Here is a 26,902-nt window from a genome sequence, read left to right as displayed (position 1 = left end):
AAGCTGCCTGATGGTAGCCTAGCCAGTAGAGGGTCTTGTAGAGAACAGTGTTAGGCTGGAAGCCAACACAGGGTCAGGGAGCCCGGGAGAACCACGTGGCAGCCAACCAGCCACTCTATGTTCCCTTGACTGTAGCCCCAAGGAATGACACAGATGTCCAAGCAAAAATAGTTTATTTAAGGATGGAAGATCCAAACCCAGGGGAGGCGGCACCGGAGCGAGGCCGAAGTAGCTGCCTGAAGCTGGCACAGACTACCCTCTGGTGCTCCTCACGGCCTCCCCCAACTGGAGGAAAGATTGCGCAGCCGCTGAGCATCATCTTCATCCTAACACACTGAGATTTTCTAAGTTTGCCCAGCAATTCTCACTGTTGCCCTTGACATTAACCATAATGAACCATTTGACAGGCACACATGCCAGACTTGGACCCACCATCCAGTGGCAGGCCTTGCTGTAACAGGTGAGGCCAGCAGGGACGGACGGGATGGGTCTCTCTGAAGGTCCCTGGCCTCTCAGACAGCCCTTCCAGAAGCCACCTCCTTTCCTTTCCCTGGCCTGGCGGACATAGCACCTCTCCACTTTCCTCATGGCCACTGTCCATGGTTAGATTCAGGCTAGGGCTGTCCAGGTATGGCTCATGCCCTCCACCAGCTCTCAAAGACCTTTGCCAGGCTGGTCCCTGTGCCACAGCCCCCGACGGGTAGCCCAGGAGGCCACAAACTCGCAGTTGTGGTAAAGAAACATTCCTGAAAGGGTAAGAGCGATGCCCACATAGCTGAGAGCGCTGAGGTGGCTGCCGAACAGGAGCCTGGACAGGACGAGATTGCCCACCACTGTGAGGTTGCCCAGTACGTGGACGGTGAGGGCGGATGTGAGGGCCAGCAAGGAAAAGCTGGCCAGGTTGTAGACCACAGACAAGCAGCAGCTGAGCAGCACACAGGCCCAGAGGCGAGGAGTCGGTGGGAGCCAGGGGTGGGGGCCGCTCCAGCCTCCATCACCAGCGCAGCGCCTGCCAGCAGGCAGAAGCTGGGCAGAGAGGTGGCATAGAGCAGAGTCACCGCATCCAGCCTCTCTTCCTGCAGCAGAGCACCTGTAACCAAGAGAGTGACTGTCATCACCTGGGATAAGGCAGTGCCCACTGAGCCAGCCCTGTACAGCCCCATCCATCCTCATGAGCAGCTCCTGGAAGCCAAGCCTGACTCTGAGCGGGGTTAGTGGCTCCTGTTATAAAGTACCACTTTCAAGTGAGGAGGACTTAGGTCAGCTGGGCTTGTGGCCTGTGCCCACTCCTCTCTTACAGGAAACATTTCACAAAGGTAACATGTACAAAAGCCTTAATGTGGTGAATGCTCAGAAATGTAAACAAACAAAACATCCCTACAGCTCCAGCCAGGAAGCAGGGACTGAGCAGAGAGGACCCAGCTCAGCTCTACCACTTACCAGATATAACCAAAGGGTGAAGGAGCTGGGGAATGAGGGAAGGAGAGTGTGAGGAGGGGGAGGGGGAGGGGGAAGGAAAATAGGTTTGAGTCAAAACAGTGAGACAGGCATTACCCCATTCACTATGACCACCAGTGACAAAGGACCAACAAGGCAGTCATTGTTGGCTCTTGGCAGCCACTCACTGTTTATGACTTCAAATCAGGGTGTTTGACTGCTTTTTGTTTTCTTTTTTTTAAGACAAGATTTCATGCAGCCAAGGCCGGCCATGAGCTCTCCTTGTAGCTGGGGCTTGCCTTGTATTCTTTTGTCCTGACACGGTGTTGGTGTTGTCACCCACCACTTGCAAATGCTGGGATTACAGGTGTGCACCACCATGTCTGTGTATAGTCTAAACAAAACATAGCAAACAAGAAACTACCAACAGTGGGGCTTGTCAAGATGAACCCGGAATGAAAGGAAAACCTTTTACGTTTTCAAGCAAAGAAAGGGATCCTGCTGCCTGCACAAATGTGGCTGTATGTGCCTGCGTCCTATCACTGCGACCATCAAAGGCCAATATGGTCTGGGAGAAATGGCAGCGTGTGCCCAAGTCTTAGGAGAGGAGAGACAAGTGGTACCGGTGTCCTCCTGGGCCCCGGGATCGCAGTTTCCTGACACACACTGCTTACTCACAGCCCATGCTTAGAACAGGAAATGGTATTTATTCCTCTCAGTTCATTCTGCTGTTTGGGCTTGGTCCTCTAGGCAACAGTCTCCAGCTCAAGCATTTCTAGAAGTGAACAGATAATCAGAATGCCTCCTGCTCATTCGCTCCTAAGTTAGTACCTGAGGAGCTATGCGAGGCCTGAGCCTTAAAGACACCAATACAGGAAGAGTCTGGTTTCAGGTGGGTTTCACCCTCAGGGGTAGTTAATGCACCTGCCCTGCATCCTGCCCAACCTGCCCCTGCCCCCCCCAGGCCCATGAAAGGGCAGTGATGCCCATGGCAGCAGTGACTAACTCCCCAGATGTTAGTGCTGACTCCTCTGTAACCCACCCTTGCCAGACCATGCACATCATTGCTCTGTTTCTGTCTGGTGCTCAGGGTCCAGCCCAGGACCTCCCCTAACTAAGAAAACTCTCTATCGCTGAACTACACAGTCCCAGCCCCCCCCACCCAAGGCATTTCATTTAGGTTCTTTGTGTGTGTGTGGGGGGGGTGAGATATGTATATCATCACATGTGTGCGATTTGGTGTATGTAGGTGTATGTGTGGAATATGTGGAGGCCACAGGACAACTTTCTGGAGTTGGTTCTTCCCTTCCACTGTGGGTTCTAAACATCAAACTCAGGTGCTCTGTGTAGCAAATGCTTTCACCCACTAACACGGGCCCTGAGACAAGGGCTCTCTGTGTAGTCATGCTGACCCAGAACACTCTGCAGATCCCAGGTTGGCCTATACTAGCCTAGCTGTGTGACACTCCTACCTCACTTTGTAAAGTGATGGGATTACAGGCGTGCCCCACCATGCCAGGCTGAAAGGGTATTTTATTTTTCTGCTTATAGACAGAGTCTGACTTTGCAGCCCCAGTTGGCTTTGAGCTCATGATCTTCCCAGGGTTCTGGGATTGCACATACACCTGCACGCCCACTTCAAAGGCACTTTCAAGTCAGCATCTGGACACACTTTCCTGCAGAGACAGCAGTGACATATTCATAAACCCTTGCCTCCTGGCCTACCCTCACTTTGTCCCTTCCCTGGATGTGTGACAGTCACCTCTCTGTCTCCGACTCCTTGTGGATAGCATGGGGAAGAACACTCAGTGTACATCCTCAGCACCCAAGCGGACCCCCAAGCTCTCCCGATGATGAACGGGGCTCTGCCTGTATCCCAGCCCAGGATGTCCCTTTCTGCTCTGTTGCCATCATTGTGGCTGCACAGCTCCCTCAGCAGCCTTGTCCAGCCCACACCACACCTGCGCGGCCCACCTTGGATGAGGACCAAATGAGGCTCTGAAACATGGGTGGACAGATGACAACAGACTCGGCACAGAGAGGCCTCTCACTCCCTTGCCTCTCTGGGTATGAGGGTGGCATTGCTCCACTCCACATAGCCCCAAGGCTACAGCTGGCCGATGCAGGACAGAAGAGGCTGGCCGTATCTGCCTGAGTCCTCCTTCTGGACTCCTACCCCCTGCTCTAGGGAAGGAGCTAGCACGATCATAAAGTATGCACACTCTAGTCTGAATCTGGCCCAAGAGCCTCCAGCAAAAAGGAACTTCCTCTTTAAAAGATCCATTCCAAACCCTTGATGTACTCCCTCATCTCAGCGAGGCTCCCACTTGTGTTAGAACTTCTGGCTTCCTAAGCAGCCTCTTTAGCAATCCATACAGCCTAATCAGTTTACCAACCTGATGTCAACAGATATCAAAACCATCAATTAAAGACATTTGAATTTGTTCCCTATGCCAGGCCCCAGGCCAGGTGCTGAGGACACAGAGATGTCCCAAAGCCTGTTGGATTGGGAAGCAGATGGGTGAATAGCTGTGACTACCCCACAGCTGGCAAAGCAGAGGGTACCCAACACACTCAGTGTAAGAAGCTGAGTCTTGAGAGGGAAGAAGGAAGCTGGCACAAGCCAAGAGTGGCTGGATGTCAATAACACGCCTGATTTCTGTGATGCCTGGCTAGTTGCAAGCCCTCCTACAGACAGGAGCTGCCCAGAGCCCAGTATGTGAGTACTTGGCTCTGGCAGGTGCAGTGTGGGCCTGGAAGCTGGAGCCTTCTCTGCTTGGTGTCCCTGCTCAAGAAGGCCCTACAGGGTCGGGTTTCCCTGAGCCAACTCAAGTCCCAGCTCAGGCCTCAGCTCATGTAACCTGAGGGCTAAAATAGACTGGGCTTTCACCCTGCCTGTGGCCGGGGAAGATGGGGACAGGACCTTTGGGTCCCAGTCGATGATGCCAGGCAGGGGGAAGTCCTCACTTCACCACTCCTCAGCTGCAAGCCGCTTCAACCATAGGTCATCATCATCCCTGGGAACCCCTCACTTCCCACCCTCGACTCTCCTACTTCTTCCCTGCATTAAGGTGGAGGGAGGGTAGGGCTATGACTCAAATGCCCCTCAACTGCCCAGACAGGAAGTCAGCCTCCACTCTAGGCATACTGGAACTGGGCGGGGAATCATACCTACTTCTGCTCTGAGTCCTGCTGCCCACTCCCAACAGAGCCAGCAGCGCCCAGTCACACAGACCAGACTTGGGAGTTCTTGGGAGCCAATCATAAACCTCTTTGGTAGCAGTAGGGAGGCTTAGACAGGAGGATCACAAGTTCAAGTCCAGCCTGAACTAAACAGCAAGACAGCCCCTGCCCCACCATAAAACTCTTATCAGTGCTATCACCTGTAATGTGGTAACGTGAGGATGACGTGGAAATGGCAACAACACACAGCATCAGGCCTGTCACTCCATAGCTCCTCGTAATCGCTTCCCTGGCTTAGATAAACCATTCCTGACTGCTTTCCCTTTTCTTCCCTCATTCTCTTCTGGCCTTCTGGGTTCATAATCTTAGGACTCATAGCTTGGGCAGCCTGGAGTCTGTTCAAACATTGCCTCTGCTGTTCACTGGCCCAAGGCCCAGGCTGGGACAGTACATCTGTCACCTGGGGATAATAAAGTACCTGACTGACTCAGGGAGAGGCCATATGAGATCTAGTGGGACAAAGGCTTCTCAAGTATAGAACACTTCACCAACAGGGTTTCTCTGTGTAGCCTTGGCTGTCCTGGAACTCACTCTGTAGACCAGGCTGCCTGGAACTCAGAGATCCACCTGCCTCTGCTACCGAGTGCTAGGATTAAAGGCCTGTGCATATTAACTATGTCTCTAAGGCTTTAGGCTGAAGCCTGCACTCCCTGACTTCTCTGAGCCTTATCTGTCCAAGAAGGTCCCTTCACAGAAATATCCTAGCCATACACCCCACCCCCTCAGACAGAGACCAGGCACTCACTCTGTTGAACGGACTTGAAGCCTCGGAGACAAGTGGCTACTATCAAGAAGCCACAGCCAGCTGAGGGTGCCCGGAGCTCTCCAGCAAGGCTGCATGCAGCTCCCAGGCAGAGTGGGCCCATGGCAGCAAACTGCAGCGGATGATGTCTTCGTCCAAGCAGCAGTGCAGACAAGGCCAGTGTGAACAATGGCGTGGTGGTGGTGGCCAGTTGTGCTAGGTCCAAGGGTACAGTGCTCAGGCCCACGTTGCCGCAGGCCATGGAGGTGCCAAAGGTGAGGCTGAGCAGGAGCACTCTGCCTTGGATGCTGCGGGGCATGTGCCGCCGGGCCCCCCAGTGGCATGCCAGGGCAGCTGCCAGCATGTGTAGTGCTGAGAGTAATAGGGGCCTTCCGAAGCCATGCACTGTGAAGATCCACTTGTTGAGGCTTGACATGCTGGCTCCTGCCAACAGCCACACCAGGGCTGCCACAACCACTCTGGCTCGAGCAGGCTGCCCAAGGACCTGAGAGTTGTCAGGAGGCCACTTGAGGCGGCCATGCTCCTGGGCACTTCCAGCCACAGCCGCTGCTTCGGCTGAGGTCATCCTGCCTTCATGGCGCTCCAGTGGGCAGCGGCACATCCGCACCAGAAAGACCGGGGCAGAAGGCAGGCTTTCCACGGACTTGCTGGGTCAGATCCTGATTCCTCAGACAAGAGAGGGCACCGCTTTAAGTGCTACACCCGAGCCACCCGATTATTCTAGCTTCCTCAGGGAAGAAGGGAGGTCGTGGCTGCTGGGATGCTGGACTGCCTGGTACTCACCCAGGCCTCGTAAACCCTGGTACCTCCAGGGGAAATCTTCACTCTCCTCCACGCCCCCATGCTCACGCCATGCTTTTACACGGAATCCTCTTGGCTTTTTTCCTCTTTGGTCCCCAGACCGTCAGGGTGGGGACACTAATCCAGACCTCCTGCGTATTTGGTGCTCAGGCGGTGAGCAGACAGGGCAGGGGTGATAGCGTTCCGAGCGTGGGAGCGAAGGTTGCAGCTGTCTCTCCCAGTCCCCTTCGCCTCCGACAGCGCGGGGAATAGAGGTGGACAGGTGCGGATCTGCGAGCTCGGCCTGGCTGCTGCTGCTCGGCTGCTCTGGCTGCGGCTCCGCTCCGGCGGTGAATCTGGAAGCGTCGAGCGCGGGGCTCTAGTCCGGCCCAGCGCGCTCTCGCCGCTCCGCTCTCCCGACCCCGCCCTCTCCGCGGCTACAGAAGCTGCGCTCCACCCGGAAAGTTGGGCTCAACCCGGGCCCCGCCCCACGAGGCCCCGCCCCGGAGCCTCGAGGACGTCTAGCCCCTCCCACAGCCTTTGCGCCTTTTGGCTCGGTTTGCGCAGCTGCGGGCTAAGTCCCTTAGTTGGAAGTATTGGCCTTACCGGCTACCAGCCAGAATCCAGGCTGTCTCCAGCACCAAGAAGAGCTTCCCTTAAAGTCCACTATCCGGCTTTGGGATCCCTGGGGTATCCTGCAGAGATGTCCCAAAGCAGTGATCAAGAAGCAGGGCGTTGGCCAGGCGGTGGTGGCACACGCCTTTAATCCCAGCACTGGGGAGGCAGAGACAGGTGTATCTGTGTGAGTTCGAAGCCAGCCTGGTCTACTGAGTTCCAAGCAGCCTCCAAAGCTACAGAGAAACCTTGTCTCGAAAAACGAGGAGGAGGAGGAGGAGGAAGGGCATTTGAAGAACCACCTGATCCTAAACCACAAATGTCTTCTGATCAGAGCTGGGCCATGTGGTCCCTTAAGACTGCCTCATCTTGTTTCCCACTCTATTCCCCTCCAAATCTTTTCTCCCCTGCCAGACCAGGGCGGCGCCCCCTCTTGGACCAGCAGAAGGGGAAATGAATCACCAGGGCTAACCACAGCTGCGAGAAGCAGGGTACCGCGGGCTGGCATCCAGCTCGGGCTAGCTGACCCCGTGTGCTGCTCCCTGAGCACTCTGAGGTGACAAATCAGCTGCCACTAAGACTGTGCTCCTGGATGGTTCTTGGATTCCCCATCCAAAAAATAGATGTTCTCTGAATTCAGGATAGGGTAAGCAGCTCATCCCAGAGGCCTCTTCCAAGCCCAGCTTGCTCCAGGCGATCAAGAATCAAGCCCCATCCAGGAACTTAGCTTCTTTTCAGGCATTGGATTTCTGGGGAAGCTCCCACCCACCTGGACAGATATCACCTGTCTGTCATCTGACTAATCAGGATGACAACCGGCCTAGAACAACATCTCAAATCAAAACTGTGTAGCTCGGCCCGCAGCACCCTCTGGTGGTCATAACCTCACATGGCCGTTCGTGTTCCAAATCCCTTCACAACCATCAAAGGTGAAAATTTCCACTGGAGACCTGAATTAGACCTATGTCCTGGATAAACCAGGAATCTACATTGTCACACCTGTCTCTGATGATTCTAATACCCTTTGGAGCCCGTAGATCGCTGCTGAGTAGCCCAAGTTGAAAAACAGGAGGACTTCTAGGCAGAGGACCAACATCTGGGGACATTTCGTTTCTCCAGGGTTAGGGAAACTGAGTCACACACACACACACACACACACACACACACATTTTTGAAGAGGAGGAATCTGGGCTTCCTGCGAGCTACATTCCTCTGGGATTTTTAATCCATTATCCACTAAGTGTTTTTTCATTTAAAAAGTATTACTTCCAATTTAAATTTTCTGTTTATTGTTGTGGAATAGTCTTTTTATACACTGTAAAGATGTGTCTCTGCCTAAGGCACCTTCTGATTGGTTTAATAAAAAGCTCAATGGCCAATAGCTGGCCAGGAGAGACTAGGTGGGGCTTCCAGGCAGAGAGGGGGAGGAGGAAGAGTAAAGGCCCACAGATTTTGCCAGCAGAATCACAGCGAATCTGGCATGCAGTACCGAGGAAAAGTAAAGAGCCTCAAGGCAGAATGTAGATTTAAAAAAATGGGTTTGCTGGGCAGTGGTGGCACATGCCTTTAATCCCAGCACTCGGGAGGCAGAGGCAGGCGGATCTCTGTGAGTTCAAGGCCAGCCTGGGGTCTACAAGAGCTAGTTCCAGGACAGCTTCCAAAGCCACAGAGAAACCCTGTCTCAAAAAAAACAAAAACAAAACAAAACAAAAAAGAAAAACAAAATAAATAAACAAAAACCCCATATATATGTATATACATATATGCATACATACATATATATGTTAGTTACGTTATAAGATCTAGTTGGAAACAAGCCTGAAGCTAAAAGCCAAGCTTTCACAATAAGAAGTCTCTGTGTAGTTATTTGGGAGGGGAGGTCCTGATGAAAAAGCATGACAACAGTCTATTGGTGGTGTGTGTTCATGTACGGGACACTGAGATTACAAGCGTGTGTCACTGCCCATTTTAACCTGTCTCAACTGCACAAACAACAGGGTTGGGGACTTAGCTTGGTGGTAGAGCACTTGCCTAGCAAGCACAAGGCTCTGGGTTTGGTCCTTGCTCACGAGCTTGCACACACACACACACACACACAGGTGTGCATGCGCAAGCATACATGTATATATCTTTGTTCTAGTTTTTTGTTTGTGGACAGGGTTATATCCCTGGCTGGCCTCAAATTCCTCATGCAGATGAGAATGACCTTGAACTTCTAATGCCTCTGCCTCCCAAGGACTCGATTTCATATGTGCTCCTCCACCAAGCCTGATTGTATTTGATGCTAAACTCAGGGCTTTGTTCATGCTAGGCCGGATACTGTAACAAGGGGACAACGTCGCTAGCCCATCGCATGTTGTTTAGTTCTTGTGTCACACAGTTCTGGGACGTAGCCCTCTCTGTTGAGGGCAGGGAGTACAGGTGTGCACCACCAAGAGAGATTTCCTTTTAAACAAGCAAGCTTTGGTGCGACTGTGTCCCCCCAAAACACATGTCCTTAAATCTAACCCCAAAGTGACCGGTATTAGAAGGTGCCTGGGGAGTGATTAGGTCTTCAAAGCGAGGTGTGGTGGGGCCACACTGGGAACCCTAGGAGGCTGAGACACGAGCACGAGCACGGTGAGTTCAAAGCCAGCCTCGGCTACAGGCTTTGTGTATGCTAGGCAAGTGCTGCATTGCTCAGCTACAGCCCAGTCCGCAGCAAGCATCTTCAATCCATCAGGCATCAGTAGCTGCACCCGTCCGCTGAGTCACGTCTCCTGCCTGACATTGCCTCCTACAGTGTTACCGCCTAGCTGTGACCTAGGGCGAATCACTTTTTTTTTTTTTTTTTTTTTAACCACTGGTTCCCTCGTCTCTACAGTGAGAGATGAAAATGCTGAACAAACCCCACAGGGCTGTACTGTACGGTATTTTAGAAAGGTGTAGTCAGCTCTGTCCATGCCAGTTCACTGTCGGATACTCAGGAGAGTACTCACAAGACCTGCTGGATTCCCCAAACATCTCTGCTCCTTGCCCCCCAGGCAATGATCATGAGACACCAGAACATGGCAGCCATGCAAGGGAAATCAAGGCTTTAATTATGTTGGAAGGCCCTGCTGAGGCCCACAGACTTCTTATCAGAGGGGGTCAAGGGCAGCCTGTTGATGAAAGACGCCTGGGGTCAGGCAGGACTAGACTTAAACTAGCAGCTGCCTAGGGGAGGTTTTTTCCTTCCTGCTTCCAAGTAGGCAGTGGCTCAGGATCCTCTTTGTGGAGATAGTTGAGGTGATCTGGGGGGACATTGCTCCAAGTACGGCTGAGGTGGCAGCAGGGTCCAAGGACATCAGGAGGGAGCCCAGGGCTACCAACTAACTAGCCGAAGCTCAATGGTTTCCCCATCCTGGGGTTTGTAGTCAGCAATGCCTACAGAAACCAATGCAACAAAGGGGGTTAGCAAGGCGCTGTCCCACCCCAACCACATCAAGTGACCACTACCCTGAAGCCACATCTGTAGGAGCCACTCCAGGTTTGGTGGTGGGAATCAGGGAGCTGTGCAGAGCCAGCTGGAGACTCTGATCCAACCTAGGCAGGATCCCTCAAGCCACAGGCTCATACAGCAGAGAGCACCCCCAGTGGATAGACATGGGACTAACAGGCTCATACTGCAGAGAGAGTGCCCCTAGTGGGTAGACGTGGGACTAACAGGCTCATTCAACAGAGAGCACCCCCAGTGGGCAGACATGGGACTAACAGGCTCATTCAACAGAGAGCACCCCCAGTGGATAGACATGGGACTAACAGGCTCATACTGCAGAGAGAGTGCCCCTAGTGGGCAGACATGGGACTAACAGGCTCATTCAACAGAGAGCACCCCCAGTGGGTAGACGTAGGACTAACAGGCTCATACTGCAGAGAAAGTGCCCCTAGTGGGCAGACATGGGACTAACAGGCTCATTCAACAGAGAGCACCCCCAGTGGGTAGACGTGGGACTAACAGGCTCATACTGCAGAGAGAGTGCCCCTAGTGGGAAGACATGGGACTAACAGGCTCATTCAACAGAGAGCACCCCCAGTGGGTAGACGTGGGACTAACAGGCTCATATAGCAGAGAGAGTGCCCCTAGTGGGTAGATGTAGGACTAACAGGCACATAACAGAGAGAACACTCCCAGTGAGTGGGTAGATGTGGGACTAACAGATACATGACAGATGAAAGAAACTGGGGCAGTCCCTGCTTGGGAGGGTTACCATCTTCAAAATAGAATTGTCAGACAGAGGGACTGTCTCAGTGTGGTCCAGGGATTGTCATTAATGAATGTCCCAGAACTGACCGTTCAGTCCAGCAGATACCTGGCTTTAAGTCCCAGCTGTCACTCACTAGCATGGTGAATACCACATTCTCATTGGAAAAAAAAATGGGAGGATAATAAAATCAGCATCCAGGCTGGGTGTGGCTCAGTGAAAGATTGCCTGCCTAGTGAAAGACCATCAGGTCTGATGCCCGAGTTCATGCCTAGCTCCACAGAATTAGCAACTTAGAAACGATGTCAACAGACTTGGAAGAATTAGAAGGGTCCCAGGAGAACCCAGGTGTCCAGAGACAGTTCTGTTTGCTGACTCATTTTTATTTGGTAGGGACAGTGGTTGAGACAGGATCTGACCATATTGACCAGGCTAGCCTCAAACTCACAGCAATCCTCCTGCCCCAATATCCTGAGGGCTGGGTACACAGGTGTGTACCACCAAGGGAGATTTCCTTTTTAAACAAGTAAGCTTTCATATGATTATCTGTATCCCCCCCAAATCCATGTGCTTAAATCTAACCCAAAAGTGATATTGTCAGAAGGTGACTGGGAGGTGATTAGGTGGAGAAGTGGGACCTTCAAAGCCAGGAATGGCGAGGACACACTGTTAATCCCAGGAGGCTGAGACGTGAAGATTTTGAGTTCAAGGCTAGCTAGGTTACATGTTAAAAAAATTAAACAAAAACCAAAACCCAACAACCACAACCACAAAGAAATAAAAGCCGGTAAATATGTCATTAGTGATTTTACATTCTTGAGTGACAATACCTGAGATATATTGGGCTAAATAATCTATCGTGTAATATTAGTTTTATTAACTAGAAAAAATTACACATATATCTGAAATTTTATATCTGTTGGCTAGTGTTGATAGAATAAAATTCCATTTTTAAATGAAAATGAGCATTGTATGTATTTCTTATAGAGATAAGAAAATCTATCAACAGTTAAAAAGACTTGAGCTGGAGAGATGGCTCAATGGTTAAGAGCACTACCTGCTCTTCCAGAGGACCAGAGTTTAGTTCTCATCACCCACATCAGGCAGCTCACAGCCACCAAGGATTCAACCCTGCACTCATGTGCACCAACCCCCCCCACACACATTCCCTCTCTCTCTCTCTCTCTCTCTCTCTCTCACACACACACACACACACACACACACACACACACACACACACGATCAAAAATAAAGTTTCCAAAAATCTCTTTTAAAATTTAGGACTTAATTTCTAGGTAGTGGAACAGGTTATTCTTTCCTGTTTCTTGGACTTTCCATCACTACTTCCATAAGAATTCCAAGAATTCAATCAAATACTTTGGATCCATCTTTGGGATGTTTTGCCCCATTTGGGTGGGTTTCTGAGCTGTGCCCAAGGCAGGCTCAGAGGAAAGGCTGGGCTGGGCTGGGTTGATGCAGCCTCACCTCACTGTGGGTCAGGACTGGGGCAGGAAGTTTCCAGGGCGCAGGCCACCAGACTCACCTTGCAGCAGAGGGGTGTCAGGGTCCCGGAGGAGCTGCCAGAATTCTCGATCCCCAACTTCTTTCCCCAGTACAGATGTCAGGTAGGGGCCTGACAAGGAGGACTGTGTCCCATACCTACAAAATATAAAAGGAGATGAAGTGGCTGCTGTTCCCAAGAAGGCTAGCAGGGGGTTCGCCCACACCAGCAGAAACCTGCCTCCCTCAGGCTGCCATTCTCCTAGCCCTTCTGTGCTGGCTAGTTTGAGTCAGCTTGAAACAAACTAGACACTGCCTACCACTACTCCATGGATTGAGTACTCTGTCCCTCCAAAGGGCTCATCAGTGGTTTTCATCTTAGACAAGCGGGGATTGCCTCCATTTCAAGAAATATAAGCCAGCCAGGTTTGGTGGCTCCGGCCTGCCAGCCACACTACATGGGAGGTTGAGGACAGAGCACTGAGAGCTCGAGGCTTGAACTATAGAACAAGACCAGCCTGGGCAATTTATAAAATCCTGTCTCAATTTTAAAAACACAATAAAACAACAAAATACCTCTGTCTCAGATTTTTTTTTTTTTTTTTTTTTTTTAATGTGGAGACTGGAGATGTAGCTCAATTGGCCAAGAGCTAACCGAGCATGCACGAAGCCCTTAGTTTGATTCCACACCACTGCATAAACTGATTGTGGTAACACACACTCATAATCTCAGCAGCTGGGAAGTAGAGGCAAAAGGACTAGATGGTTCAGATCACCCTCAGCTACACAGCAAGTTCAAGGGGAAAACATTTAAAAGTCAAACGAGAGGGCTCCGGGTGCGGCTTAGTGATTGATGCCTGCCCACCTCCAGCACCACAAGTGCACACAAACACCAGAAACCTACTTTGGTGATTTAGGTGAAGAGAAAGTACAATCACCCCCTTCACATCTCTAGAAGATTGGTTTGAGGCTCCAGACAAACACTGAAATCCAAGAATATGCAAGTCTGTCATAGGATATTCACACAAACACCTGTGTGCATAGGATATTCACACAAACACCTGTGTGCATATTCCTGCATACTCCATGACCGTTAGGTCATTTACAACATCTAATACAATGTAGTTTGTTGTGGAATATTTGTTTACTCTGTAAAGATGTGTCTCTGCCTAAGGTGCCTTCTGATTGGTTTAATAAAGAGTTAAATGGCCCATAAAACAGCTAGGCAAGAGAGACTAGGTGGGACTTGCCAGCAGCAGAGAGAGAGACAAACTGGGAGGATGAATTGGACTTGAGATTTCCCCAGCAGACTTGGATCAAGTCTGGTGTGCCATACTGAGAAGAGGCAACCGAGCCACTTGACATAATGTAGATTTAAAAAACTAGTTGGGAACAAGACTAAGTTAAGGCCAAGCTTTCATAATTAATAAATCTTCCTGTCATCATTTGTGGGGTGGCAGTCCAAAGATAGTTGAACAAGAAAGCTTGCTGTAGTAGATGCTATGGAAAAGTGTTTGGCCAAGATCAATACAAATCAGTTGAATTTGTGAGTTGTGGAAGCTGTGGACTTAGTAGAAATGGATTGTTTAGGGAATGTCACACAACAGCCCTTTTATAATGCAGATGCCTATGGGGGGTCAGAAGAGGCCTTGGATCCCCTGAATCTTGAGTGACAGGCAATTGTGAGTCCTCTATGCGAGTGCTGGGAACTGATTAAAAGTTAGCCATTGAAAATTTAAAAGGTTAAATGTCCTTAACCCTGAGGCCCTCCTTAGCTGCTTTGGGCCACTTCTTTCCATGTCTGTCTGTCTGTCTGCTGTGAAAGCCTGTGCCTCTCATGTAGTCCCCCTGTCTGGCCCTTGAACTCATCTCAGGCAGCCACCCACTCTAACGAAAGAACTTGACTGATGTCCACAATGGCCTCTCAGAGGTCCTCAATGACCTGACTAAGAAGCCTCGAATTCTATCTTTCCTTCACTTGGGTTTGGTTTCCAAACACAAATCCTGGCAGTGCAGGGTAATCTCCACACCTGCTTACAGAGCCCCACCAGGAGCACACAGCACACATGTGTTCACATGTGATTATACCAACACCTTGAAACAACTCTCAGAGCACTGCAAGGGGGCTGACTAGAAAGGAAACAGAGGGATCTTAGTGATAAATAAACTTGGGGGGGTGGCTTACACCTCTAATCCCACTACTTGGAAGCTAAGGCAGAACATAGCTGTCTGGGCTACATAGGGAGCTCCAGGCCAGCTGGTCTGGAGTGGGCAAACAGTCCCCACTGTCAGCCTCCCTGGAACTCTTGCAGGAATTTCTCAAGATAAGGCAAGAATCCAGGGGAGAGAGTAGGCTGGCAGGAAGAACTCAACTTCTCTGAGCCAGAGTTCCTTCTGGTGAATCAGGTCCACCTTCAGGTATTGCCAGGGCCCAGTGAAGAGCAGCAATTAAGATATGCTAATTCCCAGGCTTATCACATCTCAAGGGGACAGGCACATTGTTTACCTTCTCAGGGTTATTAATGGTAAGATTTTATTGAGGTGATTTGATATTATTAATATTCCTAGAGTACTCACTGCGTGCCAGGCATGAAGCCTACACAAAACATGTCCACCAATGACCGAAGGCTCCTCCCACTGGCCCTATGAGGAGGGGGGATACCTCATGCCTTCACTGAATAACTGGCTCACTAGCTGGGGTGGGGTTGGGGGTAGAAGAAATGGAATTCCTAGGCTGGGTCTCTGTTTCTAGAGCAAACTCTCTAGATGACAGTGGTGCTCCATAGCTCCCACCACAGGCTAAACGCCAGTTCAAAACAGACCAGAAAGGAGTACAGAAGCAGAAATAAGTCAGAACTTCTCCCAAGGAACGTGTCTGTTCCCTAGTCCTTCCCATGGTGCCATTTCAAGCATGGAGGGCTGGGGGGTGAGGGCCGGGAAGTGGGGTGGGAGTCTCACGTGAATCCTCCTATGTTTTGCGCCATCTTTAGGACATCTTCCAAGGAGGACCCAGCAAGGACAAAAAGTGTTTGTTTGTACGGTGGCAGGATACTGGAGACCTTCAGCGTGACACTGATGACCTCTGGGATGTGGGCTGATGAAGGGTCCTCAACAGCTGGTACCAACATGGCTATGCCAGGGAGAAAGGAAGAGTGGCTGTTAGGATGGGGATGGGGCGCCTGAATATGAGTCCTTTCTTCCCCTGGACACTGCGGCCCATGCGGCCATGGCGTTCCCCCATAGCAGCTCAGTTAACACCCGTCCAGATGAAACTGGCTCTTATCCCAGCCCCCTTGGCCCTCGTTGGTGTCTCTGCTTCTTGCCTCCTACCCACCTGCTATCCTGCATCTCAGAGAACTCTCTACATTTGTTCATGTCACTTCCCGGTTTCCTCTAATGGACTCGTCTTCTTTCGATGCATTTGTCTCCTACTCCTCCTCACTCTCCCAAACCCACTCTTTTCTAAGATGATGCCCTCCGCCCCTGCATTATTGGTTTCTGTGTGTTTGCTTCTGCCTTCTCTGCTGATTTGCCTTCTCCTCTCACTTCTCTGGCAAACCCCACTCACTACTTCAAGTTCTTCACCAAAATGGTGCTCAAAGGATTCAGGGCTGGGAATTAAGGCTCCTTTGTATCAAAATTGACCAGATGTATGTCTCTCTATTCAGTCATTCATGAACCTGCGATGATTCATCTTACTTGTCAACCTGACTAGATCTAGAATCAACAAAAATGTAAGTCTCTGGGTATTCCTTGGAGGGATTTCTCTTGATCAGATTATTCAAAACAGGGAAGACCCTCTGTAAATGTGGGGGGCACCTTCTGGTGGCAGCCCAGATGAGGGACCCAAAGGGAGTGGCTTTGGGTTACTTGCCCTCATTATCAAGTTCATCTACCCTGTGTTACAGCATTCATTTGCTGATATTAGAACCAACTTCTTCAGACTTCCAATGTAGATGGAAGACCAGCAGCTCTCCAGAATCCTTCAGGCTTTCTGAACCACGCTGGGACTGCTGAGACATCCAGCCTCATGGACTGAAACACTCTAGGATTCACAGCCTCTCCAGAGTGAGCCACTGTCAGACTATCTGGACCATATCATGCATGTCAATCTAACAGATCATTCTATAAATGTTGCTCCTTTGGAGAACCTTGGCTGATATACTTCTCCATCCCTCGGCTCAAACATTTCCACAGTGGGTACCACTCAGTGGACATCACACACAGTGCTTATTTGGTATCTGTCTCCACACCATGAGCATCAAAAGGCTATGACCTCATTTTAGCTGCTGTGTCCTATGCAGACCTACACATGTTGTCTTAGCAAAGCAGGACCGACTGATTGTCCATCACTGGGACCCACAGATAGCAGATTACTTGGGAAACAGAAAGGGCTCAGCTACCCCTGGGTGCCTGGCAGTCTGGGAAGATAAGATCCAGGTAGGTTTTGTGGTTCAGGACAGGTAGCAGCTGGGAAATCATCAGAGGATTCTGGAAGGCCCCATCCTGTATGCTGGTCTGCAGAGATGTCCTTGCCTTGAGGCATGCTGTGCCCAGTCCTACCCCAGAAGCAGGGGAGATCATCAGAAACTGGGAAGAGAAGGGGGGAGGTAGTCAACCACTGGGGAGGAACCAGGCTTTCCAGCCTCTGACCAGCCCACCCTCCATTGACTTGCTAAGTGGGCATGGCTCCAGGGTCTTTCCCACCTGCAATGCCAGTGGGGTGCTGTAGATGTTCCCAAAGTTGCCCTCAGGGGTCTGGGCCTTCAGGATCTTCTCTCGAATTGTCTCAATGGCCATGGTGATTCGTGGTCTCAGATCAGGATTGAAAATGAAACGCTCCAAACAGGTGAAGGCCAAGCCGGCCATGGCTTCTGTGTCTAGAGGGATAGAGCCTAGGATGAACTGGATAGCTTGATGGGTTTGGGGTTCAGGGTCATCTGGGGTACTAATCCAGGACTCCCCATTGAACATACTGAGCTCCAGGAAACCTCTCGGGCCTAGACAGACTGCTCTGGTTGGTCCCTGAGCATCTTGAGAGCAGCAGGTCAAACGGACAGATTTAAGAAGAGGGTCCCAACAGGATGGATCCTACAATACCTGCTCCCAACTCAGCTTTGAGGCACAGATGGATGGATATAAAGAGATTTCCAGGGTTGCAGATGTAGCTTAGTTGGTAAAGTACTTACCTAATATACATAAAGGCCTGAGTTTGGTCCCAACACCCCATAAAACCAGTTGTGTTGGGCTGGGTGTTTGTCATTGGGTTTCTAACGCTGTACCAGGATGCACGCTGGGATCACATAGGGAGCTTTATTGTATTGATTAATTCATTCATATTGTTTTTTTAGTGTTGGGTATTGATAGGGCTTCAGGCATGCTGGGTGCTGTGCTACCTGGCTAAATCTCCTGCCCCTCAGAGAGTTTGACCCTCGGCCTTGTCTGCCCTCAGGCAGTCTGATTTACTTGACAAGAGGAGCAGCCAGAGCCTGGGAATCTAAGTTCTCTCCTCCCTATATGTAGTCTTAACGTGTTCACTGTACTTCCTCTTCTCTTTTTTCTTTCTTTCTTTTTTTTTTTTTTTTTTTTTTTTTTTTTTGTTTTTTGTTTTGTTTTGTTTTGTTTTTCAATGCAGGGTTTCTCTGTGGCTTTGAGCCAAGCCTGTCCTGGAATTCACTCTATAGACCAGGCTGGCCTCGAACTCACAGAGATCCTCCTGTCTCTGCCTCCCTAATGCTGGAACTAAAGGCGTGCACCACCACCGAGTCTTTGATACAGTTCAAGCCTCTTTTTGACAGAGGCCCTGGTGTGCTTTTCTCTCCGGGCAGTCATCTACCAAACACCATCACCCAACACCCCTTCCTCTATCCTACCCTCCGTGAAAGAGGCCCTGCTCACTCGTGGAAGCACAGGACTGGCGGAGCCCCTGAACCATGACGATAAAAAATGGATGTGGTGGCCAAGGTCACACAACAAGAAATCAGATCAGAAACCAGGGATCAGGATCTCAGGTTGTATGGTGCCGAGAGCACACAATGCGCGCTAAGACCTCTGTTTGCAATGCTGGGAGCCTGACTGGCGGGGTAGGGGATGACCTACACACATAAAGGAGCTGGGGTGGATCCAAGTCTGGTTTCAAAGCTGGCTCTCAGCCCACACCATTTCACTTCTTGGGGTCTGACAAGATTCCCAAGGAAAGGTGAGCGTAACAGTGGGTCGTGGAGGCCTTTCCCCTGGGGCTTGGGGGGGGAGGTTGGGTTTTGTCCACTCACCCACAGAGAGGTGGCCCTGGCGGACATGGTGGTCATGCTCAATAGCATACAGGAGCTTGCCCACCACGCTGTCATGGACCCGCTTCTGGTGGACACACAGTGCCAGGATGCCGAGGCTATACTGGTAATAGCTGGTGTGGAGGTGACCTTCATGATTGTGCCCTGAGAGTAGAAAGGCAAGGAGTAAAGAGACGTGCCAGGCTTCAGGGTTTCCCCTTTCAGCCTCTTCCCACCAAAAAGCCCCATAGCTCATGGGGCCCCACGGTCTGCATGCTCCAACATGTCCCGCGGAGACCATGGTATCTGACACTCCTCCAGGGTCCTGCTGAGATCCCAGCATAGGCCAGGTGCTGTGCTTGGAGGCCAGAGTAAAAGATGACAGCCCAACACATGCTCATGAGGTAGCACAACTAACAGAAATGTGACCCAAGGTCCCCCAGAGCCACATAGCCCAAGTCTTTCAACAGCTGGGAAATTGAGACAGGATTCTAAAAAGTCACTCTGAAGTGAAGGGAAGTGAGCACAGGGCTAAGAATGATCTAGAAGGGGCATGGAGGAGCATGCATGAATACCCAAACTTGTGAGGAAAGATCAGTGTGGCTGGAGCTCACAGAGAGTAAGCAAACCCATGCCTAGGAAGTGTCAGAGGCAAGCCACGTTGGGCCTGGGGGCTGGGAATGGGATGGTCAGGGGCCCCTGCAGGGCTTAAGCTATATGAAGAACAAGTTTATATTGAAAAGCCTTGCTCCAGCTGTTGGGATTGGGCCCAAGTCAGGAGGCTGGAAAGGTGTCAGAGAGGCTAAGGAGTAAGAGGAAAGGAGGCTGAACGGGTGTCCCAGAGGTGGACAACAGGTCGGTCTTGGTGACTGAGCATTGAAGCAGATTGTTCCTGAGGTCAAGCATGGCCACTGGGTTCAGCCTAAGCCACTAGGTCAGTGGCCCTCAACCTGTGGGTTGTGACCCCTTTGTGGCTGGGATGGTCTTTTCACATGGGGCCACCTAAGACCATTAGAAAACACAGTAGCAAAATGTTATGGTTGGGGGTCTTCACAGGATGAGGAACTGTATTAAAGGGTCTCGTTAGGAAGGCTGAGAAGCGCAGCTCTAAGTGGACTTGATGTGGACAGAGGGGGAGTGAGAAGGGGCCTGGAAAAGAAAACCCAAAGCGGCGACTCTCACCAAGAACCTCATCTACTGAGAGCAATTATGAACTTGAGACCTCTCACATACGACAAACAACAAAACCATTTGAGGAGCCCTCCCAGAGATCCCTACGCATTCAGATGGCGTCCTCCTTACCAATGGCCTCCTTCTCGTCCTCCAAGAACCATTTGAGCTGTGAAACCAGCCTGTCACCCTTTCGGCTCCCAATGAACTCGCAGTTAGCCCGGAGAGCAAGCAGGTAGAGGGCCAGGTGGCCTGCGGAAGGCTTGGCCTGGCAATCACTGTTGCCATTGCTGGAGGCAGACCTAGGACAAGGCAAGTCAGTGACACCTTTATGGGAAAACGCTCCCCTGGTAGGACTGGCTTGGGATCACCTCCACTAAGGCCCCAAAGCAGAACTAGCGGGAAGTGTGCCGGTATGGAGTGCATGCCACAGTGCTTAAAAGAAGGTTAAATTCAAGATGAACCATAAGGGTGTCTACACCCAGATCACCTGGTTTGACCCCCAGTTTGGCCATTCACTCTCCCTATTTCCTCTCCCATCCCTGCATCTCCTTCCTTCCTTCCATCCTTCCTTCCATCCTTCCTTCCTTCCATCCTTCCTTCCTTCCTTCCATCCTTCCTTCCTTCCTTCCATCCTTCCTTCCTTCCTTTCATCCTTCCTTCCTTCCTTCCTTTCATCCTTCCTTCCTTCCTTCCTTTCTTCTTTTTTTTTTGGGGGGGTTGGTTTTTTTTGTTTTGTTTTTTGTTTTGTTTTGGTGTTTTGAGACAGGGTTTCTCTTTGTAGCTTTGTAGACCAGGCTGGCCTCAAACTCACACAGATCCGCCTGCCTCTGCCTCCTGAGTGCTGGGACTAAAGACGTGTGCCACCACGACAGGCTTTCCCTGCATCTACTTCCTGAGAAGGAATGAAATCAGGAAGGTATTTCATGGCCCCCCCTTTTTTTTCAAGGCAGGATCTCTCTGCATAGCACTGACAGCCCAGGAACTCGCTCTGTAGACCAGCCTGGCCTTGAACTCACAGAGAACTGCTTGTCTCTGCCTGCCAAGTGCTGGGATTAAATGCATACACCACTATGCCTGGTGATTCGTGGCATTTTCTTATTCTTCACCTCTCATTCACACCTCAGAGCAGGCCTCTCTTTGATGGCCACTCTTTGGAGGAGCACAGAAATATGCTGCTTTTAGGTTCTGCATATAAGAACATAGCTGGGCCGGGTAGTGGTGGCACTTGCCTTTAATCCCAACACTCAGAAGACAGAGGCAGGCAGAGCTCTGTGAGTTCAAGGCCAGCCAGGTCTACAGAGTGAATTCCAGGACAGCCAAGGCTACAAGAGAAACCTTGTCTCAAACAACAAAAAAAAAAAAAAAAAAAAGATTTTTAAAAGGGCTGGAGAGATGGCTCAGTGGTTAGTCTTCCAGAGGTCCTGAATTCAATTCCCAGCAACCATATGGTGGCTCACAACCATCTGTAATGATATTTGGTGCCCTCTTCTGGCCTGCAGGCATACATGCAGGCAGAACACTGCATACATAATAAACACATAAAGCTTAAAAAAAAAAAAAAAAGCAGGAAAAGATGACATGAAAGATAAACCTCAAAAAAATGTAAGAGTAAAACAAAAATGTAAAGGATGATTCCAATACATCAGTACATCCAAAGCATGGCTTCTTAAAAAAAAAAAAAAAAAAAGGAAGAAAGAAAGAAAGAACACAGCTGTTGTCTAGCAGTGTCTGTCTTTAGCACAAAAGTAAACTATAGAAAGAGTTAGATACTTTTTTTTTGTATTGATATACAATCATATATTTGGTTATGGATTAGTGATGTCTGCCTTAGGTAAGGTGGGGAGCACAGAAACAGTTAGGTACCACTTTGTGGCTCATGGATTAGTGATGTCTGCCCCAGACACAAGTCAGGAGCACAGGAATAATTAGATGTTGCTTCAGAAATCAAGGGGACGCAGTTTCAGGACAAAGGACACATGTCGGCATCTCTGGCCTAATACCACTTACCCATTCACTTTGCAGATGGAGAAAGACTCAGGGAAGAAAATTATGCTTAGAGTTTGTCAAATAGCCAGAAACACCCACATTAGAGCCCAGTCTCCTATCTCTTATATCATGGATCATGGGGAGAGAGGGAGAGAGAGTAGCAATACCCCAGGAGGCACTGCTGATAACTGAGCTTGAGGCTATGCAGGTATAGGTCCTCCTTGGTCCCAGCCTGCAGGCTGGAAAGGCGCAGGCCAACATAGATGCTGGGGTTCAATTGCTCTGAGGCGATCCGGTCCATCCAAGGTAGGAGATGCTGGCCCAGCTTCTCTACCAGCTGGCTGTCCATCTGTGGTAATACTGAGGAAAGAAAATGGTGTGAGTGAGTCCTCAGGGCTATGCCACTAGTAAGCAACTATTCTGACCTCCTTGTGAGATAAAACCTTCTCCAGGAAATAAATGTCCCTATTCCTATTACCACACAGCCCACAGCCCACCTGTGTAGAGAAATGCCCGATATGGCAAAAGGCAGAGGGTAAAAAGGAAAACCGGCATTCCCTAAGAGGAATTAGAGTGGATCAAGGAAAGGCAATATAGGCTGAGATCAAAGGATGCTATTGCCCAGCAACCACCCCACCTATCAGCAGTAAGCCCAGGCATTCAGACCCTCACACCAGCTCTGAGGAGTAGATATATTCATTGTTGTTTTGTACAGAAGAGAAATCGGAAGTTCAAAGTCAAGCTATTTCTTATATGGGGCTTCAGAGCCAAGTCTCCATCAAGCAGCCACCACCTCCCCTTTCTCTGATCAAAACTCCAGCCCTCATGCCAACTGATTCCCCAGCTGTCTGAGGAAATTCTTCGATGCAAACCTTGAAGGCCATTTTTTATTCCATCCCTAATTAAGTGAAAAGGGACTCTGGCTGGGAGACCGACCACTAACAACCTGTCACAACTTGGGATTTACCTGAATATCTGGGAAATACCCTGGAAGGAGAAATCTCAGGGATATGTCCCAATTCCAGCTGGTGGCTGCCCTCCTTGGGAAGGGCCCAAGCTCAGAACGGGGAAGGGACATTGTCTTGGAGGCACTGTGGACTTTCTGCTGCACTTACTGACTCCTGGTCACTGTCCACTCCAGCCCAGCATGCCAGGAAGTAGCTGCTCCTGGAGGAGCACCGAACAGACCTGCCATGAGACCCTTTGCCTGCTTTCTTGGGCTTTTTACCCCAGGGCCTGGGTCCTGCGATCACAGCTCCATCTCTCTAAGCTTGGAACTTACCATCTTAGACCTGTTTTTCCAGAAGTCATAGGCATCTATGGGTGTAAGGTGTGTGTGTGGGGGGGGGCATTCGCTGGTATTAAGTCTAAATGGCTGTTTGCTGTGTGAGCCAGGCCAGGGCACATGGCTGACATCTCACAAAATGTTCATTCTGGCAGTCATACACATGGACATGGTGGCACAGGCCTTCAGCCTCAGCACTGGGGAGGCTGAGGCCCGGGGTGCATCGCAGTGACACCCTAATGGGAACAGCGGGAGGCTTACTCTTGGGGTATCTGTCTCCATTTTCATACTCCTGCCTGTATCTCTGAGGTCTTCTGTCTGGCTCTTTCTGATTGCCCCTTTAAACAGGGCCTCATGTATTACAGGCTGGCCTCCATGCTTGGCATCAAACTCAGTATGTCGTCGAGGATGACCTTGAACTCCTGATCTTCCTGCCTCTACTTCTCATATGTTGGGGTTGCAGGTGCGTGCTACCATGCCTGGACTCTGCAGCGCTAAACACTGAACCCAGGGCTTTGTTCATGGAAGGCTGGCACTCTGCAGACTGAGCTACATCTCAGCTCTGGGGGCGCTAGCCTTCTGTACCTGCTGGAGATTAGTAAAGGAGCCCAGAGGCCCCACCCCAGGCTCTGACCTCCAACCTGAGTCGGCTTGTGTTAAAGTGATGAGAAAAAGTCCTGCCTACAATAGGAGGCTGCTAACCACAATTTACTCTCTTTATAAGGAAGGAGCTAGGCAGAGTCACAAGAAAAAGTGGCCTTAGGCAAGGTTACAGGGCCAAACTTTCCGATGACAGAGAAGAGATAGAAGGAAATTTCACTTTTTGCCTGCTTGTCCTCATTCGCACTGGAAGGTTAATCTACCCTGTTGTTGTGTCTGGTGTGCAATCTATCTTCTTCATGATTCCAACATACACAGAAGACCAGGGACTCTCCAGGAATTCTCCAGAACTCCAGCACTAGCCTAGGTCTGCAGTGATTACCAGCCTCATAGACTCAACAACTACGGGATTCTCAGACTTTGCATCAAGAGCCAGCCATTGTTACACTATCATGGCCACCCTGCAAGCCAGTCTAACAAATTCTTTTAAATACATATTCATTCCATCAGTTCTGTCCCTCTCGAGAGCCCTGACTGTTACAGTCCTCCCAATCCCACACTAGGGGGTCCTGTTCCCAGGGTTGCCCAGCCCTCTTGCCTGGGGACTGACTGACTGGCTGACTGGCATTCAGAAGCCCAGGAGTCTCTGTGTAGGCTTTAGACCTGTCCCGTCCATTTCATGGGGCAAGAGGCCGAAGAACAGAGGAAGAAAGTGCAGAGTAACTGTCCTCCTGGTGCAGAAAAGCTGAAGAAGCAGGTGTGGCGTCCTCACACCGCACCAAGGAGGCAGGTGGAGGGAACAGCATCAGCTCACTTTTACAAAAGACACAAGAAGGTCAGGAGTGATGAAGGGACACCAAGCCTCCAAAGTTCTCATGATGGCGAAGGAAGGAGCTTTGTGGCTGAGATGCACAAGCAGGGGCTCTCTGGCTTGCTGCTGGCATCCGGGGAACTGTCTGGACAGTACCCAGGGCCCAAGGATGGGGAGCTTTAATAGGACATGTCCAGAGAGTCCAGGTACCTAGGAAAGAAACTGGCCCGAAGTTCCCAGGATGGAGTCCAGTAAAGTTCTGCTAGAACTAGGGCCCCTCGAGCAGGCCATTTGGTCCCTCTGATCCTTGACATCTTCATCTGACAGCTCTTTCTCAAGGGTTTGCGCCATGCAGGTAGGGGAGAGGTTCTGCTTCCTGCCTGGCCCCAGTGCATGAGTGTGCCTGAATCTGACCTGAGGTTCACAACCATGTTTTTGAGAGGTCCCTAGAATCCATAAGAGATCTCTTGGGGGAGGTAGTCCCAATGCCTGGAATGCTTGCCCCTCCTGCCTCTCTTCTTGGCTTCTTTTCCAGCTTTGGGTCTCAGCTCTGACCCAGCCTTCCCCTCTCTGTCCCTGGGTCGATGGGCCCCTGCGGCTTTCCATTGTTGCCGCAGCTTGACTTGTCTCACTCATAGTAACCCAGTTTGGCGCCATTTGCCAACCCCATCCCATGAACAAAGCTCGAGCAGGGCTGGAATCAGACCTGTGTACTCCCCCAGTTTCTCCAAAAGAAATCTGGCCTATCCCAGAGAGGTTTCGTGTGTGCTGAGTGAGTAAATGAACAAATTGCTGGATATTGGGGAGATACTGGGGTTGGGGTGGGGGTGGCGATCAGCAGCATGTGCAAGCACTAATATCCAGTTCAGCCTAAACTTCGGTGGGAGAGCCGAGGGACAGGTAAGTTCCCCCACCCCCACCCCGAGCTTCTGACCTGAGTGGCAGCCATCCCTCCTGGAGGCGCAGGAAGCAACAGGCTCCAGACAGTGGCTGGTTACTCACCACAGAGCTCAGCAAGAGCCCCGAGGACTCCCGACAGGAGCAGCAGCGCCTTCAGCGGCTCCATGGCAGGTACAGGTGGGAGGTGGGAGACGCCTGGGACCCGTCTTGGGGGGGCTTGTCTGATTGCAACTGGTCCCTTGCTTAGAGAAGAGGCAGCTTCCTGTCACTGATTAATTCTCTCTCCAACGCCCAGACGCACACTGCGAAGTCAGCAGAGAGAAAAGGGGAAAGGTCTGTTATGGGGCAAGAGGCCGAAGAACAGAGGAAGAAAGCGCAGAGTAACTGTCCTCCTGGTGCGGAAAAGGAGGGGAAGGACCGGTAGGACCCTGTGGGACAACTTGAAGCCAACCGAGTCTGTCCCCACAGCTTTCAGAGCCCGGAAGCAGCACAGAGAGCCTGTCCCAAGTCTATGTGACAAGGCTCGCCTCTCCACCTCTCACCGCCCCGCCCCCTGGCCCCCGCACTTGCCCCGCCCTGGCGCCCCGCGCTGTTTTGCTGCAGACGTTCAAGATGAGGATACCAAACCTACCTGGTGCTCTTCACAAGGAGTCCCTTCAAGTACCCAGTCTAACTCCCGGGGACAAGGAATGGAGCAGGGAGCTGCGGTGATCACGTGAGGGAGCTCTCTGGAGTCAGCTGTTTTCTGCCAGCAGCCTGCCAAGGAGGTGGGGCCACTCCTGGACCTGGCCCAGACACGCCAGCCTCCTCAAGCCACCAGACACAGCTGGGGCTTCCTAGCAGCAGCAAAACACGTCGAAGAATGAGGATGAATCAAGCAAGTCACAAAACCGATAGGAACAGGGCTGCGGGGCTACTTCCCTGAACTAGGAAAACTGCTTAAAAACATCTCAACAGAGTAAACAAAAGATCCCTTATCTGCCCAGCCCCACTGGAGACTCAAAGTGTGAACCTACAGTGCTGTGTGACTTTGGCTAGAGTGTTTAACCTCTCTGAGTTCCAAAGTGTTCCTCATATTTAGTATATGAGTGTTGAACAAGATTATCATAACAGCGTTTTTGTTTGTTTGTTTGCTTGCTTTTGTTTTCAGTTCTACGTGTGAGGATTTTGGGGTCGTAAAAAGCTCATAATCTCCAGATGAGATGTTTGTTACTTTTACAGCAAATTGTCAAAGGTCACACTTTCTAGAGAATTTATTTTTGTGCCAGACTAATTATCACCAGCCAAGCCCTCAATGGGGATTAACACCGACCTGCA

At 50.7% G+C, this 26,902-nt stretch overlaps 2 protein-coding genes across 2 annotated transcripts; both read right to left on the bottom strand.

The window, feature by feature from the left end:
* Nucleotides 1–156: 156 nt before the first annotated feature.
* LOC127215886 (solute carrier family 35 member E4-like) lies at nt 157–6,432 on the bottom strand. The gene is given in 3 exon segments (XM_051176357.1): nt 157–969; nt 972–1,090; nt 5,426–6,432. Coding segments are annotated over 3 exon segments (1,053 nt in total). The 5' UTR covers nt 6,045–6,432; the 3' UTR covers nt 157–654.
* Nucleotides 6,433–10,111: 3,679 nt separating this feature from the next.
* LOC127215885 (transcobalamin-2) lies at nt 10,112–26,093 on the bottom strand. The gene is made up of 9 exons (XM_051176356.1): nt 25,688–26,093; nt 22,157–22,349; nt 20,133–20,302; nt 18,834–18,995; nt 17,269–17,441; nt 16,965–17,151; nt 15,520–15,691; nt 12,605–12,720; nt 10,112–10,243 (listed from the first exon to the last, which is right to left on the bottom strand). The coding sequence occupies exons 1-9, from the start codon at nt 25,749–25,751 to the stop codon at nt 10,182–10,184; spliced, it is 1,299 nt and encodes a 432-aa protein (XP_051032313.1). The 5' UTR covers nt 25,752–26,093; the 3' UTR covers nt 10,112–10,181.
* Nucleotides 26,094–26,902: the final 809 nt, after the last annotated feature.

Source organism: Phodopus roborovskii, unplaced genomic scaffold (genome assembly GCF_943737965.1).
Source record: "Phodopus roborovskii unplaced genomic scaffold, PHOROB, whole genome shotgun sequence".
Lineage (NCBI taxonomy): Eukaryota > Metazoa > Chordata > Mammalia > Rodentia > Cricetidae > Phodopus > Phodopus roborovskii.
The sequence above is the reverse complement of the archived record's forward strand: the minus strand, read 5'-3'. Positions and strand labels throughout refer to the sequence as shown.

Excerpts from the sequence above, each read along its gene's own strand:
- LOC127215885 (XM_051176356.1), bottom strand. The coding sequence starts at position 25,751 with ATGGAGCCGCTGAAGGCGCTGCTGCTCCTGTCGGGAGTCCTCGGGGCT. Across the intron at positions 20,303-22,156 it reads TATCAGCAGTGCCTCCTGGG|GTCTGCCTCCAGCAATGGCA; the intron begins GTATTGCTACTC and ends GCCTTGTCCTAG. Across the intron at positions 17,442-18,833 it reads CCAGGGCCACCTCTCTGTGG|ACACAGAAGCCATGGCCGGC; the intron begins GTGAGTGGACAA and ends CTATCCCTCTAG.